At 41.4% G+C, this 19,715-nt stretch overlaps 1 protein-coding gene across 2 annotated transcripts in view; it reads left to right on the top strand.

Moving 5' to 3' along the window:
• The window catches only part of CUX1 (cut like homeobox 1), a 267,458-nt gene that overhangs the window by 40,318 nt on the left and 207,425 nt on the right, over nt 1-19,715 (top strand). For both annotated transcript variants that reach the window (XM_084219333.1, XM_084219334.1), the window contains exon 2: nt 9,645-9,755. In XM_084219333.1, the coding sequence (XP_084075459.1) occupies nt 9,645-9,755 (111 nt within the window). The remainder of the gene's footprint in view (nt 1-9,644; nt 9,756-19,715) is intronic.

Raw genomic sequence — 19,715 nt, 5'->3', positions numbered from 1 at the left:
GGGAAACTGCCTAAACCTTACAGCAGTGCCCAGAAAGTCAACAAACTCAGACCAAGGGAGGAAGCATGTTAGTCAGGAGTCAAGGACCGTTCCCTGGAAACCCTCTGCCAAATACTCTTCCTGCTTAAATTGTTTATCAAACAGCAATTTCATTTGCCAGTAATTTTCTTCTGATCTTGTTTTTGTTATTACTGATTTCTTAACACAAGTTCCCCATCCAGCTTCCTCTGTGTCCCTGTCCAGTGCCCACTGCTCTGTGGGGCTGCTGAGCAAGGAGCAAAGACCTCCAATGAATAAAAAATCAGAATTTAAATGTGTCCCTGGATCAGCAGGAAAAGGGGAGGTGAATTTGGGCCTGCTAGATGGGAAGCATTCCCATTATATATTTTATAGGTTTTCCCTAGTGCACATGCCTGTGGTTTAGGATTTTAAACTTATAACAACAAAAAATTCCAAGTTATGCCTAGCCCCATCTTTCCAAACCATATTTGTCATGGTAGGATAGTTTATTCATCCATTATCCCATTTCTGCAGTGCCCAAAAACATGAAAAGGGAGCAAAACACGAGGTGATTAGTTCAAGTCCGTGGTAATTTTTTCCCATCCCTGAAGGAATTACTTTGTTGAAATGTGGTTTTTAAAGTATTTTTAGGTTGCTTTTTCAGTGTGTATTTATACTTTTGTTGGTAAATATTTTATATCCCAATGTTAGGAAACAGCTGAAGTAGCTTTGAGATTGGAAATTGCATTTGTAGACTGAAGGATTATTGAGTGATGGCTGGAATGGACTCAGTCTGTAATGGTTAACCTTGGTAAAAAAATTAAAACAAATAACACATTTAATCAAATAAAAATTGTGAATTTTTCTTCTAGAAGACAGCATAGTTAGGAGTTGGGAGAAGTTGACTAAAAGCTGAGCAACGAGTTTGTTTTCATTTGGAATAAAAAAATCTTGAGTTTGTTTATTTTATTTTATTTTTTAAACAGTAAGTTCCCAGAACTCACACTGAAACACACCTGTGTGTGTATATATATATATTATTGATTTATTGGTGGCAACCTGTATAGCAAGTTATAAATCCTGGGCTGTGTTACAGGACGTGTCTTGCTTAAAGCCTGGTCATGCTTCATTTACCAGCACAGCTCAGGCTGGAAACCAGAGTAACTCAATCCTTTAAATGATGTAACAGAGCTTAGTTAAAGAGTTGAACTTTCTGATACTTAAACCACTCCTTTAAGACAAGGTTTTACTTTGATCTGTAGTCAAAAGAATTATTTAATGTAGCCTCATGAAGCTGATCTTTCTTGGAAGTAAGACATTTGCTGAAGGTGTGTTATTACAAAATGGCAGAATAATCTCCTTCCTCCTGAGCATGGGCTGCTGCATCTGGGCTTCAGAGTAGTGCATTCAGTAGTTTGTTTAATTAAGTGGTACTTTAATTGCCTTTTATTTTATGTTTTTTCAATTTAAGGACCAAAACTCCTTTTTAAATAATCTACCAAAAATTTCATTTGTGTCTTATTGGTGCTGTGCATCTCCTTTCTGGTTTGCTGGGATCAGGAGCACAATGAGGATGCTTTATGGTTGGTTCATGGGTGCTGTGCATCTCCTGGCTCCCAGTTTGCTGGGATCAGGAGCACAGTGAAGGTGGTTCATGGATGCTGTGCATCTCCTTTCTGTTTTGCTGGGATCAGGAGCACAGTGAAGGTTTCATGGCTCATGGATGCTGTGCATCTCCTGGCTCCCAGTTTGCTGGGATCAGGAGCACAGTGAAGGTGTTTCATGGCTCATGGATGCTGTGCATCTCCTGCCTGTTTTGCTGGGATCAGGAGCACAGTGAAGGTTTCATGGCTCATGGATGCTGTGCATCTCCTGCCTGGTTTGCTGGAGTCACAAATGTGGTGGTGTGCAGGGATAGAATGTAAGAAAATAAAGATGGTGCAGAAGGCATTCTCACCCCTGAGGAGTTGCAGCTGCACTAATTATCAAAGATTAGGAAAGATTCTCTATTCCCTGTGTATATGGAGGGCTGAGGTGGGGACAGGGGACATTCCTCCTGCTGCCTGTGACAGAAGTGGAGGGGATGGGAGGGGCAGCCTGGCCTGCTGAGGCCATCATCTCCAGCCTTGTGTTCTCTGTGGCCACCTCAGCCAGGGTAATTGGCTGCTGTGGTTTGGTCAGAGCTGTGCTCAGCCTGGCCACTGGCTTTGTGCTTTGGTCAGCCTCTGAGCAACCGGCCAGACAGGAGACCCAGCTGATGGACTTGGCACTGGGTCTTGCCCAGGCAAGGGCTGTGCAAGCAGCAGTGAGCTTTTTCCTTTGGTTTCCCATAATTTATTTCATTTGGCACAAGAAGATGCAGTTTGAATCCCCACCATCCTGTAGCTGCACTCAAAGTCACAAATATTAAGCAAAGGCTTTTTGTTTCTTTCACAGTGATTAACCAGCATGTACATGATTAACTTAATTTTAGCTGTAGAAAGCCAGCACAGGGCAGCTGAGCAGGTGTTCACAGGGTTGTATTGTGATTTTACACCACAGCCAGTGCATGGTGGGTGAGCAGATTGCTCCAAGCTGGAGCAGCCCTCACCACTTCCCACTGTCCCCTTGCTATATCCATCTGAAATCCTCCCTTCTGGGGAGCCTCACTGCAGCAACACTTAAATTAACTCATTACTTTTTGGGGTTTTTTTCTGTTGTGGGTATTGAAGGAACGGGTCTGAACTTTTGTTTTTAAGTGGAAGAGTGTGAAATGGTGCTGTGGGAAGTGGGTGAAGCTGTAGGCAGCTCCCCAACAGGAGGAGAGCTGTGGCTGGCTGGGGATGTGCTGTGCTTGCAAAACCAAGGGAGCCCTCTCCCCAGCAAACACTCACAAATTTCACTTTTTAGGAAATTTATGTCCTTCCAAAGTGTGATGAACTGCAATGACAAATCAAGCAGAGAGTGAAGGAGCTGGTGGAGTGGGTTTGCTGACAGATTCCCTGCTGGGTGTTGAGCTCCATCTGTGGGTCTTGGGTGAGGTGATGGAAGCTGGTGGTTTCACACTGGGGGAAGGCTGGGAAAGGAGCAGGCTGGGGGATGCAGAGGGCAGGGAGTGCTGCTGCCTCTGGGAAAATCCACCCTGCAGGTGGCATTCAGCTCACCCAGTGCTCCAGGTGAGTGGTGCTGAGGTGAGGGTGGGACAGAGGGATTAGTGATGGTCTGGGGTAGAAACTGGGCAGCAGGAGGAGGGAGAAGCTTTGGGGTGAAGGTTGAGGGTGCTGTGAATGAAGGCTGAGCTTTATTTCTGGAGAGAGGGCAGAGCACATCACCCACCTGGTGCCACTGTGAGCAGACCCTCGTGCCTGGGGCTTGTGCAGTCGTTCTGCACCTGGGTTTGAGGAGGATGGGAAGAAAGTAAATAATGCTGGAAGAAGAAAAACTACCTTTTGACACAAATAGGCAATATTTCATCATTTTCTTGAGTGACAGAAAAGGTTTGTTCAGTACAGACCTTTGGCATTGGATCGTCTCCAGTTCTTTGCATTTTCTAAAAAGTTTTGAATTCAAGGTGTAGAAGAAAAGACAGGAATAGTCATCTCAACTCTGGCACTGCCAAGCTTTTCCTCTCACAGTGCATTTATTGCTGGCATCAGTATCTGTGTGGCTTCTTTCTGCTGACTGCAGCTCCTTTTGAAAAGCCAGTGCTACCTTTCCCCTCTTGCACCATAGTTTGATAGGTTTTGCTTACATTTGTGGCACTGACTGTTCTTGTTGGGAGCAGTCAAAGCCACAACACCCTTTTTTTTTTACTTTTTCCTTTTTTTTTTAGTAGCCTGCTAATTAAGATAATTTTATTGATGGCTCCATTGGCACCTCTGTTCTTGCTCTCTGTTCTATTCAGTGGCCACCACACACGTTGACTCCCTGTCCCAAAAGTATTGAGTAGAGCCCTAAATTTGTTCCAGTTAAAGCTTGTTTAAAAACTTACTCGGAGTCAAATTACTTCAGTATGCAAAATAAAATGTGTTTATTGAAATTTTCTAACTAATTCTACGTGTGAAAGGTACTTGCATCAGTTTGCTAAGTGGCAAAATGCTTCCTAAGAAATGTGTTTTAATGCTTGTGGGTTTTTACTATTTTTTTCCCTTCCTCTGGGGGTGTAAATTACAGGTATTCTGCTCTTTGTTATTTGCTGCTGAGTTGTAAGATGGGATCGTGGTTCTTGAGATGTTGTGCTCTTGTTGAACTGTTTGGTCTTTCCTTTTGCTTGTTTTAGAAGAGGCCTTTACAGCAAGGCTGGCACAAGCTCTGCTCACAGAATCCTTACAGTGTTTTACCTTTCTAAGCACTTTCAGCTTAGAACTGGGGCTGGCCTTTTACAGTCAAAACAGACATTAATAAAAATTCCCAGTGTCAGCTCTGTGGTTTATCCCCCAGTCATAATCTAGAGCTTTATCAGGTGAACATGACTTTGTTTTTCCAGAGTAACATACCAAGCTTGCAAATTTCTGAAATATTATATTATAATATTATTTATAATTTCTGAAATATTTTTAAATACTGATATAATTGATATGCTGATTTCTGGATGGGGTTTTGAGACTGAAGGGTGGATTGCCTCCTGGAGCAGTCAGGGAAATGTAAAATTTCCCCAGAATAAGTAGGCTGTGAGTGTGCAGAGTTGTGCCAGATGCTTCTACATTGGTGTCATCCTGGCACCAGGAAATTTTCCTTTAATAGGAAATTAAAAATTGCAAAAAGCTACATTGAGAGCTTTGATAGATCTGACAAATGCACTCCTGTGAGAGGATGAAAACAGAAATGAAACTTCTGAAAATTCCTTTCGGTAGCAGATTATCAGTAGGCTGGGGAACTGATTGAACTGGTGATAAAGGGAAATACCTGAAGTACACAGAAACAGGGGAAGTGGTTAATGCTACATTTACTGGTAGAAAATTCCTAATCTACATGAAGTTGTGGTTTCTGTTGGTCTTTGTAATAAGTAAAATGAGTTTATGGTGAATCCCAGAATCCTCTGAGATCATCAAATCCAACTTGTGACTGATCTCTACCTTGACAACACAACCAGAGCACTGAGTGCCACATCCAGTTATTTCCTGAGCCTTTCCAGGGTGGGGACTCCATCACCTCCCTGGGCAGCCCATTCCAGTGCTTGATCACTTTTTCTATGAAAAAATTCTTCCTGGTGTCCTGTTAATTAATCTCTGCAGCCATGCTTTCAAAGGCACAGCTTAGGCTTGCATCCATGTCTGGAAGCCTACCAGGGAATAATCAGCTTGTCTTAAAGTTGTGATATGTGTTTCTTGCTCCACTGTAGGAGCTTTGTGGAAAATCCAGCAAGGATTAAGCATTTAAATATGGGAGAATTGCAAAAGTTTGGGATACAGTTGTGTCCCAGTACTTATAGATGGTTATTACAGGTTTTTGTCACTTCTTCATGGCAGTACTGGTTCAAAGCAGAGACTGAGGACCAGTTCTGGTTGTTGGAGCAGCTTTTAGGGGAATTGGGATGCTGAAGTGTGGTGGTTTCTTTGGTTGTGAAATGCCCATGGCAGGGCAGTGGCCAGTAACTGTTAAAAGTGGGTGAGAGAACAGAAGCTTCATAAATAGCCAAGCAAGTTCAGTTTCTTTCCAAAATTGCTTTCCTAAGTGAGTAATTTTTAGGACTCAATTTGAGAGCAGCCACGCAGCAGCTCCCAGGTCTCAGGCATGGAAGAGCTGACTTCAATCTCCTTCTTCTGGAAAGGAAAGGCCTTGTTGTGTTTAACTGGTCAGTGGTGCAGCCCTGCTGCTGGGTGATTATCAAAGAATGCATCTGGTAGGCAAAGACATGTCAGCAGTAAAGGAAAACAACCTTGAAACTGGCCTGCAGTTTCATAATTACTTGGGGTCGTGCTAATTGCAGGCTGGTGCCAAAAGGGGGATTCCACAGCCCCCTCTCTCCAGCTGGGCTCTGCCACCTCCCTGCTGTAATGGTGCCACTCCCGTGGCACAGCTGGCCCTGGACAGGGAGCTGGTTCAGGGCAGAGGGTGGGAAGGGAAGGATGAGATGTTTCCAGCAGGCTCCCTCTGCTCTGGTGGGTCCCATGCAGCCACATCACCCTGGGGTGGCAGAGGAAGGATGAGCAGGGAGTCCAGCAGGGTCTGGAAGTACCTGAGTTAAGAGGACAAAAATTCACTCCAAGGTGATTGTTGTTACACTGGAGAGAGGATTGACCCTCCTAGTTTTAGATTTTTTATTTCTATACTGCCTGAAAGAAAGCTTTTAATGTTTGTTTTCTGGGGACTGTTTCTAATGACTCCCACACTTAGGAGCATGAGACTTTCTTGTCTCCTCTCCTCCCACTGCCTCCCTCCCACCCCCAGTAAATTTGTTGAAATGGGTCAAAGTAGAAACCCTGGAGAGAGTTCTTTAGTTCTCTCTGAACTGTGCCTGCCCTGAATCGATGGGACTTTGGGCCAGGGGGAGGGATAATGGTCCTGCTTGTTCTCTCAAGATGTGCTCCAAGCAGTGCCTCCCTTTCTGCAGGTGGCTCTTTTGGGCCACAAAGTTCATTAGCCAGTGCTGAATCAGTGCAACTGAAGCTTCCAGGCTTTGAATCCTTTCCACAGCCAGGTCACTGCTGCAACACCTTTGAGCCCTGGTTTTTGTTTGCTTTTCATTGGAGCCCTTTTGATTTCAAAGGGAGGGATGAAGGATGATACTGAGACATGGGCTCCTATTTTTGACTCTCCTTCTACTTATTATCTACTTAGGGAGTGATTGCAAGGCTTGGGGAAATGTTTATGTCTAGTGTTACAATGTACTCAGGTTTGAAATATTGATGTTACTACTATTTGTTTCTTAAAATGAGCTTGCTTGTAGAAATAATGCATTGGCCACATTAATTTTTTTTTTTTTAAGATTGGGCTATCTCATAAGATTAAATCACAAAAGCATGAAAAATCTGCCATTAGTTCTTGTGGGTTGTAATCCCATATCTATTATTAGGTTTCAATAAAGGAAACTTGCATTGTACACTGTTCAAATCAAGTAAGGAAGAAAAGATTAGCAATTTTCCAAACAGTTTTGATTTGGGTCTTATTACCTATGGCATGGTTTGAAGATTTAACACCTCCTTTTGTACCAGATCATGGGGTTAGATCCCAGCTGGAGTTGCATCTCACCCTCTCAGTTGCTCCTCAGTGGCAGTGTGGAGCTCCAGCCCCCAGAGCTCAGTGCAGTGGTGTGCTGGCACTTCTTGGCAACAAAATCTCTGCCTGATGTGTCACAGGAGGAATTATCAGCCCTGTCCCAGAAGGAATTCAGAAAGTAAAGGGAAGGAGCCTGGTGTAAGTGCACCGTGGCACTGGTATCAATCAGGCAGTGAGGTGAGCAAGTTCTTTGGCATTTGCTACCTGACTCTTCATGGTAGAACAAAATATGGAATTTATTTCTTTTTTAATCAGTTTTTTGTCTCTAAACTTGGAAGCACAGGTCTTTGACAGCCTTGTTTTTCCATTGCTCAGGTTCCTTGCTAGGGATTGATACCAGAAACCAAAGCACTTGGTTCTTTTCTCCACTGAAATTCCCTTTTACTTCATAATTTGTGTTTTCTTTGCTTGGCTCTAAATGTGTGCTTCCTTTTTAAATATAGTTTTCCAAGTTTCTGGCCGTACCAGATTGTTTATATTTTTTAAAAGCCTTCTGCTTAGCCGTTATATTGCTCTTTATAGTTCTGCTTAACCACATTGGTTTCTGTTGCTCTTTTTTCTTGCATAAACTTAGCTGGGATGAATTTCAAATGTGGTTTATCCAACTGTTAAGTATTTCCCACTTTTCTGCAATAGATTTCACATATGTTACAGAATTCCAAACCAAGATCTGGTGGACATATTGCCCTGTTTCTTTACCCAAAGTCAGATATAGAAGGATTTTTAAGCATTTCAGTGACAATATTTAGGTCACTGTTTCCAGCACACTGCTTGGCTTCAAATCCATTTGTCATATTGAGCTGGTTTCCAAGGATTAGGATCACTATGGTCCATATATTTATTTTAAAAATCTTAATTTTGTGCTAATAAACCTAAAGGGAAAAAAAATATTGGTTCTCTTGAGTTGGGAATTCAAAGGGTTTTTGATTTTCCATCCAGAGGTCAAACTATGGAGTTCCATAAGACACATGTCCGTCCATCCATCCATCCATCCATCCATCCATCCATCCATCCATCCATCCATCCCAGATTTACTCATTCAAAAATATATCTAAAATTAGGAATTGGGCTTTTCCAGAATATTTAGATGGTAGTATTTGTATCTATTAACAAATCAGCAACTAGACCACCTGTTTGGGGTCTGGTATTAGAGCTGACAGGAGGTCCAAGGCTTGTGCTTTTGGTCCCTTACAGGTGGTTGAGTTATGAACAAATTCCAGAAGTCTGGCAAATTTCTGGTAGAAAATTGGAAAATATTGGGAGTTTTGCAGGCAGCTTGGAGGCACCTTGGCAGAGGGATGAAGTGAAGGTAGACTTGCTCCTCCAGCATGTTTTTCTCACTTTTCATGAACTTTTCTCCTAGCCAGGGTTTTCTCTTTTGGAATTAATAAGAGGATAAAGCAGTGCCAAATTCTTTTATGAATTTCTGATTCTCCCAGTGACTTGGGGAATGATGTCTGTAGCTGAATGGAGAGGATTGCCTTCAGTTTTTCATATTATGTGGAAATGCTGCAGAAGTGCACAAAGTGACACAGAAGATTGAGTGGTGTTGGTTTATGCACTGATAAGTGACCCGTTCAATCTATTATGGTGACATTTGGAGGCACAGCACCGAGAGGAGGAATTGGGATGGGGATAAAACACTTGGAAAAAGTGGAAAACAGTGGGAGCTGTGCTTCAGCTCAGTAGTAATTGTTGGAAGATACTCTGGTATTCATCAGGTGCTTAAAAAAAGATGTTTGGGAGAGGAAATGGACATACCTGCTAATAATCTTGGAGGAACAGATTCCAAAAAGATAATTTTGTATTCAAATAAGGCAAGACTTAAATGGAAAAGAGCAGTGCAGTGGCAGTATGGAATTATATACAGCATGTCATAGGAAAGTAAGAGGGACTGAGGTGCAGCCAGTCCAGAATCAAGTATAAGGTTAACCAATATTTGAATTAATCCATTTTTATAATAGGATAACTCAAAATGGGGAAAACCAGTATCTTTAAAAAGAGCAGGCAGGTGAAAATAAACCTGGTTTGAATATGTCCAAGATCTGTAATCTTCACTGGACTTGGGAATTTATTAGGAGGTGTTTATTGTGTGCCATTGCTCGTGTCCTGTGTGATGCTGGGGTGGAGCCATGAGGAAAATGGTGATGTTTTGGTTGCAAGATGGAATCCAAAAGGCTGCAGCCCTTCATTTGCTGTGATTCAGGAGGTCAGATCTCTGGAAGCCTGGTGCTTGTTCTGTGCTGCTCCCCAGCCCTTCCATCCCCACATTCCCAGTAACATAATGTATGTGTGAGGGTTTTGGGGATTTTTTTATTTCTGTGACCAGCAGAGCCCTGACTTAATTTCTTTTTTTTTTTCTCCTTTTTTATTTGTTTGGGTTTTTTTGGTGGTTTTTTTTTTTTTTTTTGTTTGTTTATTTTGTTTATGTTTCTTTTTCTTTACAGAGGGAGCTCGATACCACAGCAACAATATTGGCAAACCGGCAAGATGAAAGTGAGCAGTCCAGGAAAAAACTTATTGAGCAAAGTCGTGAGTTCAAGAAAAACACTCCAGAGGTAAGGAGAAAAACTATCCCACTCCTGCTCTTGCTGTAGCAGGTGGTCTTAGACATGTGGAAGTGATGATTTCTTAATGGTTTATTTCTATAATTTTCTTGTATTTATTGCCAGGTCCTTATCTGCTTATCTCTGATTTTTTCCTCAGCGGGGATTTTTTGAATTCTGTAAATACTGAAATGTGGATAGATGTTTTTAGAGGAAGTATCAACACTGGCCTTCAAACAGGCTTGCTCTAAATTATATAATAATGTAAAACTTGGAGAATTGCAAAAGAAAATTCGTCACCAATCCAAACTCTCGGAGCACTTGGATGTAGAAAGTGACATTTTGCTGCCCAAATAAATCTATATCAAGGGCATAACTTCAAAGATGCTCATTTTTCCATCAAAAATCACATTAAGTTTCACTGTTGATTTCACTGGAAGCACAACATGGTCAGGGCTGAGCCAAGCTCCCCTGGGAGGATGTGCATGGAGCACAGGTAGGGGGTAAAACCACTGAGGAAACTGGGAGAGGTGAACATGATGTGTGAGAAACTGGGAGTGTTTAACTCCTCATGTGCTCAAACCCACAGATAATCTCACTGGGTTCCCTGCTGAAAGCAGAGCAGTGCTCAGGCCTGGCTGGCTCCTCTGTTTGTTTTGTGGATTTGGGTATTTTTTTCCCCTGCTGATTGCCAGCAATCTGTTCATCCAGGAATGTTGTGGCATTTCAAAGCCAGTTCCAGATAACTGATATGCCAGCACCAACTCCTTCCAAGGCTCTTCCTGGGAGGGAAGCAGCAGGCAGCTCTCCCAGCCTTCAGTGCTGCTTCTCCAGCAGCAGATGCTGCTCTGCATCCTGGGGATGCTGACCCAGACAGGGGGGAGCAGGAGGGACTCCAGGGGAAGAGGCAGTGTTGTTAATCTGGTGCCCTGAGGAGGCTTTGTGGGGCAGGAATCAGTTCTCTGAACAAGAGAGAATTTGGGGAGTGCAGCTTTGAAGGAGCAGGACTTTTTAAAAGGTGTAGAAGAATTTGAAGAGTGAGTTCAGGAGCTGTGAGAGGATGAGTTGATTCCTTTTCCATACTATTGGAGGAAGGGGAGAAGTGAAAGAATATGGAGAGTATAGGGAATTGAAGAGAATCCAGAAAATACATGGAATTCTGGGGCCATATTTTCAATTGTTTGCTAGAAGCTGAAGTTCATACTACAAAACCTAACTTGTTTCCTGCTGCCTTCCTTTTTTTCCTGTAAGTGACAAATTCTTCACTGTGGCTGCCAGTTGCCATCTGATGGCACGTTACAGGTTTCAGGAGGATTTCTTTGAGCCAGTTTTATTTCTGTGGAGCAGAAGGGGAGAGCAACAGACAAAAACCCCCAAGACCCTACAGTTTTAAAGTGCATTGTGAGAGCACCTTGGTAACTCAGTGGGAGAGGAATGTACAGAGGCAAACAGCTCCTCTTGTAATTACTTTAAGAGATATAGTGGGAAATGCTATGCAATTAGTCCTTTCTAGTGAGGAGGATACAGAAGTTCAATCACTGGATAGGAAGGTTTTAAATATTATTTTACAAAATAGAATTCTGTAGTCTCTATTCTCTTCCAGAATACAGGAGTTTTATTAATTCAAAAACAACACTCTGAACATCCCCAGTGTTTGAGGAAATTGGGATCTCTGCTAGGTTCTACATCCTCATCTTTGAAACCACATTCCTTTAGAACCTTGCATGAATTTTTTTGGTTCTTTTTTTGTCTGCCTTCTCTGCCACGGTGCTCTTCTGCAGCTTTGTTTCTGAAGAGCAGCTTCTACTTCCTCTAAGAGTGAAAAAGGGATCAAAGGAGTAGAAGGAAGCATCTGAGCTGTAGGAACAGGCAGCTGTAACCAACCTGAGATGTAGTTTTTGCTCCCAGGAGCATGGAGGGAGCTCAGATGTGGAAGATCTGTCCTGTCCAAGGGATTTGCTGTGGAAGCTGCACTGGATTTCCTCCTCACATCAAACTTACAGCTTGTGCAGCTGTATTCAGTGTATTCACCTTCAGTTGTTTTTTGCACTCCCACAAAGCTGGGAGGTCTGTGAACATTTCTCAAAACTTGAGCAGTTTTGGGGGCACTTGGAAATCAGGAGGAGGGATCAGTTACTGCAGCTTTGTCTGGAAACATCCACAGGATGGGAAACATCCTTGAGGTGGACAGGGAATGCACAGGGGGACACTGGCCTCTCCAAACTGATACAATGAAGTTCCTAAAACATCCAATGTGGTCTTTTTCTTAACAAAAAAATTTTGTGGGAGAAAACCAGCCTGGATGCAGAATGTTCTTCAGATAGATAAATAACCCAGGGTACAGCTCAATTTCAGTTTCCACAATGAAGTAACAACTTTCTTGGCATTAAAAGAAGAAACAAAGCCACAAAGATGGAATTGTTAAATGTAACAATTTGTTTCAGAAATGTACTTTCCATTTAGTTTTTCACCCTGCCTTGCATCCCTGGTTTAGGCTGGGCCAGCATCTCTTTTCCTCTGCCCTTGCCAGTCCCACCATAAATCAGGAGACAAGTGTGGATTGCCTTGACTTTCCTATTCATTGCTGCCTGTAGACTTTCCAGAATATCCCCTTGAAAGTTATCTCCTGTGCAGCAGAAAAAGATTCCAAAAATTGCTAATGAAGTTGAGGATACTTCTGTTTCTTTTTACTTTAAAAGTTGTGACAGATCTTTTTGGGTCATTTCTGCCTTCCTTGCAAATTTTCAAATTGCTGCAAAAGCAATACAATGTTTTCATGTTTGGAGGAATGTCCCTAGGGCTTTTGGTATTTAAAAATGTTAAAATACTATTTCTGGGAGATGACTCTGGGAAGAAGGATCTCATGTTTGGGAAGTTTATGTGAACAGGAAATTCAGCAGTGATTGTGCAGAAACTTTCAGAGAGGGTTCTTAACCTGTTCTTGCAGAAATCCTCTTTACCTCCTCACACCTTTTAGGAGGTCATGTCAGACCTGCTGCTCATAGATGTTTTGGAGTATTTTCAGTCTTCATTTGTTTCCCCCTGAGCAGCTACTGTGGAAGGCTGAGTCTGGTCAGGAGATTACTTGAAACATCAATTTTACATGACTGTTACTTGGAAGACATCTCAAAATATATCATGTGAATTGCCAGCCTCCATCAGATGATTATTTTCTTACAGTGACAAATCCTGAACTGTTGTGACCAACTGTGGTATTTCTGGGGTATTTTAACCTCTGTGAAATTCTTGTTTTACTGAATCCTGTCCTCATATGTCAATTCTGGTGTGAATAACAGAATGTTTGAATTACCATCTTTGAGAACTGGAGTTTTTTAGTCTCTAAATAATTCCAGGTGCACAGGTTAATAATTTTTGGCATGAAGTGTAGATAGTTCCTAATGTTGATAACCTTGTTTTGTTTTTTTTTTTTTTAACCCAGAATCTTAGTTCAGTAACCACTTTTTGCTTACCTATTTCTGTTTTAAACATTGAAAAGCTTATCTAATACTTTCACTTTCAAGCCTGTTTAACCTGTAACCCTCCATTGCTTTTCTCTAGGATTTGGCCAGGTAATATTGAGCTGTGGGGTTATTCCCAGGCTCACCTGAGCCAGGGGTCACAAGACAAAAGCCCAGCCTGGGGAACCTGGGTCAGCTGCTCTTGGGAAATGAAATCAGCAACTAATTTTGTAATGGGAGCTCATGAGCTCTACAAAATGAGGCAGATGTGAGGTGCCTGCATGAAGGCCAGAATTAGAGACACCAGCCTGCCCTGTTGCTGTGGGGCCCTGGTTTTTATCCTGATGGGTAAAATAATAAATTGGATGGGTGATTCCTTGCTGGTTTTGCTCTTTGCAGTTTCTGGGTTCTAAATGAATTGAGCTGGTGAGATTGAGAAAGTCAAGATTTACCTTTAAATGCCCAAATTCCCACCTGAATCCTGTAAAGCAGATGAAAAGTTCAGTGGGCAGAGTTATGGAGGGATGTGGGAGAATCTCTAAGCACAGAAACATAAATTCTCAAAGATGCTCTGGCAAATGGAATATGGGAAAGTGCTAGAAAACAAAATAATACCTGAACACTGACTGGGTGGAGGGGGCAGCCTGCTGACCTGAGCCCTTGGTTCATCTCAAATAAATGACATTTACCTGCCTACATCCAAGCTGCTTTCCATCAGTGTCACCCAAACCATCCCCATCCTGCTCCATCCCAGTTCTGCAGTGCCCCAAAGAGAAAGAAAATGCCTGTAAAATCTTCTGTTACACAAGTAATGGTTTTATTCCTCATGTTGTGTGTGTCAAAGTGATGCATATCTCCCAAGATTTATACACTTAAAAAAAAATATCATTATAATTATAAGTCTTAAGGAACTAAAGGAAATTAAGACAGTTGTTATGGAAGGGCTCAGTTTTCCTAAGTGCAAAATTCTCAAATTCTTTGTCTCCAGTGTTTCTGGAGTATTCTATTGAAATAGCCAGTCTCTACAGCAAAAGATAATATAATTAAGGGTAAAAAAAAATTAAATAATTCTGCTGCTTGAATTAGTTCTTGAAATGAGAGCAGAATCTTCAGAATTGTGGGTAATGTTGATTCCCAGAGACTTTGCTCAGTCAACTTTGGTCTAGTCTGTGTGACAAAGTGGAAATGATAACAAAATCTACTGAAAACACACAGCCTGTCTGAGGATAATTGATGTTCTCAGTGTCTGTGTACAGAGGGGTGAATATTGATTTGCTGCCATCTACAGCTGGGTTGTTCCACTCCTTTTATTGTTTTCTTTTTTCCTTCCCCCCCTTATTTTTTCTTTTCCCACTTTCCTCCTCTTTTTCTTCTCTTCTTTCCTTTTTTATTTTTTTTTTCCTTTCCCTCCCAGTTTTCTCTTTTTTTCCCCCTTTGATGAATACCTCTCCTTTAGGGTAATATTTAGGTGCCATGTCCTTCCTTCCCATGCTTTTATTCTTAAGAGCTTTGTTTGCCAGGTAAATGATTTTTATGATAATTTGTGCTACATGGGCTTGGTATTTCAAAAGCTAAATGGAGAAGTATATTGTTATTATTATTGTGTGATTATTCCAGAAAAGTAATAAAATCTATCTCCATATCTTTAAATGTGATCTAAACACCACTTTTGTGGAGTCAGAGGGGTTAAATCAGGTCCAACCTTATCCTGGATGGATTATTTAATACATATTTCACTTTAGCATAATCTCTTTGTTCACAGGAAAGCCATCACTGTTTCTAACATCTATTTCTATATTATGATCTCTTGCTGCCTTTTTATTGGAAGTGAGAGGACACTAAAACAATTAAAATTCACAGTTGTATTTTTCTAGGATTCTCCTAAAACTGACCTCCATTGAACATTCCTACCCTACTCAGTAAACTTCATTAATTTATTTTTTTAAATAATTGTCTTTATTGTCTTAACTTGTGCTGTTCCCATCAGGGCAGGGTGGTACCAGAATCTGTGCAATTTATTAGGGAATAACAGGGGCTTGAAAAAGTCCTTTTAGCAAATGAGGCCATATTTTGGGGATTATTGCTATGTAGGATTTCATAGTCCAGGATTTTCCAACTCCATTTGGGAAGGTCTGAAACCCAGGACAGGAGTTCCCCTGAGCTGCAGAAGTCATGATTGTGTTGGGTGTCTTTAGGCAGAGAAGTTTAATTTAAAGCATTTTTCTGAATCCACGTGATCTAGGCCACCTTGAGTTAGTGTTTCTCTCTCCATTTGCTTTCAAGATGCTCTTAAATCAATTTTCTACAACACATTTACCTCAAAAGTATTTTTGTAAATCTGAAAATATATAGGCAATTACTTTATTCAAGAGCTCCAAAAATACTCCAGAGGGGGGACACATCTGATACAACCAAACTCATTGGAGTAGCTGAACAAATTAATTCCTCAGAAGTCACTTGCTGTTAGTAATGTGGATTTCTTTCATTTGAGCATTCTTGAGAGCTGAAAAATTCACTTTTCTTCTCCCAGCCTTGGCTGCAGATACTGGATTTCAAGGGTGCAGCATTTTCCATTGCAGAAAAGGGGATATTTGGGGTATTACTGTGGTTTACAGAGGGACACACTTGTAAGCAAATATTTACAAGTTAATCTCTCTTGTTAAGCCTTTGATGCTGCAGTGAGGTTCTGCTGTCAGTGGGGCTGAAAGAAGGCAAAGCAAACAGTTTGTTTTTCCCTGGCTGTTCTTGCCCCTGCTTGAACCTTGCAGGGCTGACCCAGTTGGAAAGTGGCCAGAGCAGGGGAGGCTTGGGGGTGAGGGCTGAAAGAGGAGAACCTTTTCAAGGTCACAACTCAAGGAAAAAAAAGGAGTCTGACAGAGCATTTTGTCATCCTTCCTCCTGCAGGATGGCAGGACTTTATGTAGTGTGCATTAAGATATAACCTGATTTATTGATGTATCATTGACTGGCTTTTAAGGGAAAATATTGGCATTTTTTTAGCTGAAATAATGGAGATTTTTCTCACTGTAGTACCAACAACTACCAGCCATTCTTGCTTTCTGTTTTACGGTAAGCTAAGTGTAAAACTTGGAATTTATATGGAGATCACTAACAAAGTGACTCTGAAGTTCAGTTCCTAAATTTCTTCTGAACAATAATAAGTTTGACTTATTTTCAAGAGTTTGACTTATTTTCGAGAGTTATAAAACCAGTCTGACTTATCTGCAATAGTTTGACTTATTTTCAAGAGTTATAAAAATAACAGGCATCAATATCCCTGCTCTTCCTTCCTATGTGTATTTACCAAGTGAAGAAATAATTAAGCATCTTCAATTAGTATTTTTCCTCTTTTATTTTGTCTGTAAGCCTCAGCTTATGTGCACCACCTCAAAGTGACTCAGGTGTAATTAAAGGAACATGTTGTTCTCATTAAATCACAATATTGTCACAAATAACTCTTTTAACAGGAGTTGCCAGTTAGGAGAGATTCTTGTTGCTCTGACAGTGGATAAGTGAATAGTTGGATCTGCTTGAAAGAAAACCAGAAGCTATTTAATATGGGGAGTAAAAATACTCAGAAATCAAATCCCTAAAGTACAAATGATAGTTTGAAGCTTTTCTATTAAACACCCTCCCAAACGCCCCAAGTTTCTGCAGGGCCATTCTGTTGTTGTCATTTTTGGATGAAGTTTATTTTTAAGGGGAGAAATATCTGTAAAATGCTCTTAAAACCTATTTTCTTCCAGGAATTTTGAACGTGTTTTACTTGCTTAAAACAAAAAAATGCTTCCTGGTAACAATTTTAAAGTAAATTAAATGACAGATGAGAATTAGAGCAGTTGAGAGTCATTTTTATTTTGGAATTCTTTTTGCATTAACACATCTGCAGTGTTGATGAATATATGGAAAAATGAAATTGTGCTTCTATCCTGCCGTGTCTCCAGTGTGACAATAAATCACTTTTTTTTCCTTTTAAAATGTCTGGCCTTGTAATTTATGTTTGCATAACCCATTACTAAATTCATAGTAGGTGTTTTAGTTGGCAGGCACAGTTCCAGGGATTCAGTGGACCTATTTTAATACTGTTCATAATTATGTGTAGAAATATATGTATTTTCTTAATTATAAAAAAACCAGCTTGCTTTAACTTTGGATCACTTCTCACTTCCTCCATACAAATAGTGCTTTAAAGCTTTGAAAGAATTAGGGATTTTTTTGACTTGAGAAAAGAAATGGATTTACCAGGCTGAGGGTTTTTTTCCCAGTTTTCAAAAAGCAAAACACAAAAAAAGTAATAAAGTACAAAAAGCAAAGTTGTGATGCATCCCTGGTACTATTTAGAATTTTTGAGGATTCTTTCTATTTTATAGACCAGTTGTAAATATTTAGGACAGCATCAAGACAGTATGCAAATAAAAGAAGTTTTATTAATAACCATTATCTGGCCTGTGGTAATAAATATGTATGACTCACATAGGAATAAACCCACCCAATAAATATAAAAGCCATACAAAACCATTAACAATTTTTAATGGACTTGCAGATGGAATAATTTAATGCAACTGTAGTTACTCAGGTTCCAGCTCCTGTAACTATTCCTCATCTCCTTGAAAGCTTTCATCTGAAATACATTGCCACCATTCAGGATTCCACCTTGTCTCTGTTTAAAACCATAAAGCTGTGGTTTCACAATTTTTGAAGCACTAATGCTTATTTATGGCCACAGTTCTGCACTTTTTAAGTGCAGAGGTGGTTATTTATCTATTGAACATCCAGTGACTTTTTAAAAAGGAAGTTTTTCTTCAGAAGCAGCAGCAGCACCAGGCCAGTGTTGAGCAGGAAGGATGAGGAGTTGGGAATGAGCTCTGTGCTGCTCCTGGGGATACCCTGGGGCAGATTTCTTCATTCTTGTCACCCAGGGATGCTGGGGTTGTGTTCCCCATCCCTGGATGTGTCCAAGGTTGGAACAGCCTAGATAGTGGAAGGTGTCTCTGTGCCTGTGGAACTGGATGAGCTTTAATGTCCCTTCCAGCCCATCCCATAATTCTATTATTATTACTTATTAAGAGTGAAGCTGTTAAAGGACCCAACTTGAGACATTTCTGCTCCAAAATGGTTTTCTGGTGGTTCTCTGAAATGGAGAAAGCAATGAAAAATGCTCAGTTCATAAATGAAAGCAGTGTGGAAGTGGATGGTAGATACAGCACCATCACATCTCATAAAACGCTTCTGCTGTGGTGTTCTGTGGGCTTTGTTTCCTACTGGATAAAAACCCAATAATTTAAAGTATTTTGGAGAATATGTCAGGTTTGTCAGTGTTAATGTGTGTGGGCACCAAGGACCTCTTATTAAAATATTGCAAAAGAAACTTGTGTTGCTGGGCTGAATGCTGATAGAGGAGCTGCTCTGAGGAAAACATTCTGCAGGATCAAAGCTGCTTTTAATCCAAACCTTTCATCCTCTGCGAGAGGGCGCTGGGAGCGCTCTCAAAAACGCCCCAAAGTGTTCGAGCTCCCGAGTCCTGTTTGTCAGAAGCCATTTGAGCCCAACTCTTGAGCACTTTCTGTGCATTTGGGGCATGTCCACACCTGCAGTGGAGCTGTGCTAAGGCTGCTGGCGTGGCCATGGCTTCCTCCAAAGGCAGCTTTAATGCCTTCCCTGGCTGGCAGCAGCAGGCGGCTCCTTTCAACTGGGACTCTGCTGCACCCAGTGCCACATCTTTCTCCCAGGCCTTAATCAGACAATTTAACCTGGTGCTGATCATCCCCTTTGCCCCTAAATCCTGCTGATGGGCTGGGATGGGTCACTCAGCAGCACTCAGTGAAAACAAGGAGCCAGAGGTGGGTTTGGGGCTGCACTCAGCAGGAGCCAGGTTATCCTGCCTGCAGTGACTGTCTGCAAACATCATCCCTTGCCATTGAAAATATATCCAGTGCTTTTTGGGAAACTGTCCATTGTCTGTGGAAAACCAGCCACTGCTCCCTGCACAAGCTTTTCAGGGCCTCCCTGGGCTGGGCAGTGTAGGGGGATACAATATAAGAAAATAAAGGTAGTATAGAAAATAATCTTACCCCGAAGGAGTTGCAGCTGAGGCAATTATTAGAGATTAGGAACAGGCCACAGCTGTAGCCAATAAGAAGAAGAGTGTTATAAAAGAGTGGATGGGGTGGTTGAGGGGGAACTGGAGTCAGTTGGCTCCTCTGAGAAGAGTCAGTGCTCTGAGGAGCTGCCTACAATAAACACCAAGGAGATATGGAACTCCAGCAATATGGAACCTTTGCAATACAACAACAACAGGGCAGTGCTCAGCTGGAGGAACTGGGATCAGATTCCTAAATCATTTTTGCTGTCTAGCAAAACTCAGCCAGGCACTTGGTTGCAGGGAGTGGGCAGTGGTCTTGGTGCCAGGCAGTGTGAGATCTGAAAGTAGAAAATCAGCCAGGTTCACTGCCATGCTGATCAGTCATATTATCACTCATGGGAGTGCTGAAACTCAGCTTAAAACCAAGAGTTG

The sequence above is a fragment of the Fringilla coelebs genome (genome assembly GCF_963513975.1).
Source record: "Fringilla coelebs genome assembly, chromosome: 20".
In the NCBI taxonomy this organism is placed as follows: domain Eukaryota; kingdom Metazoa; phylum Chordata; class Aves; order Passeriformes; family Fringillidae; genus Fringilla; species Fringilla coelebs.
Note: the sequence above shows the minus strand (reverse complement) of the source record. Positions and strands in the feature narration are given on the sequence as shown.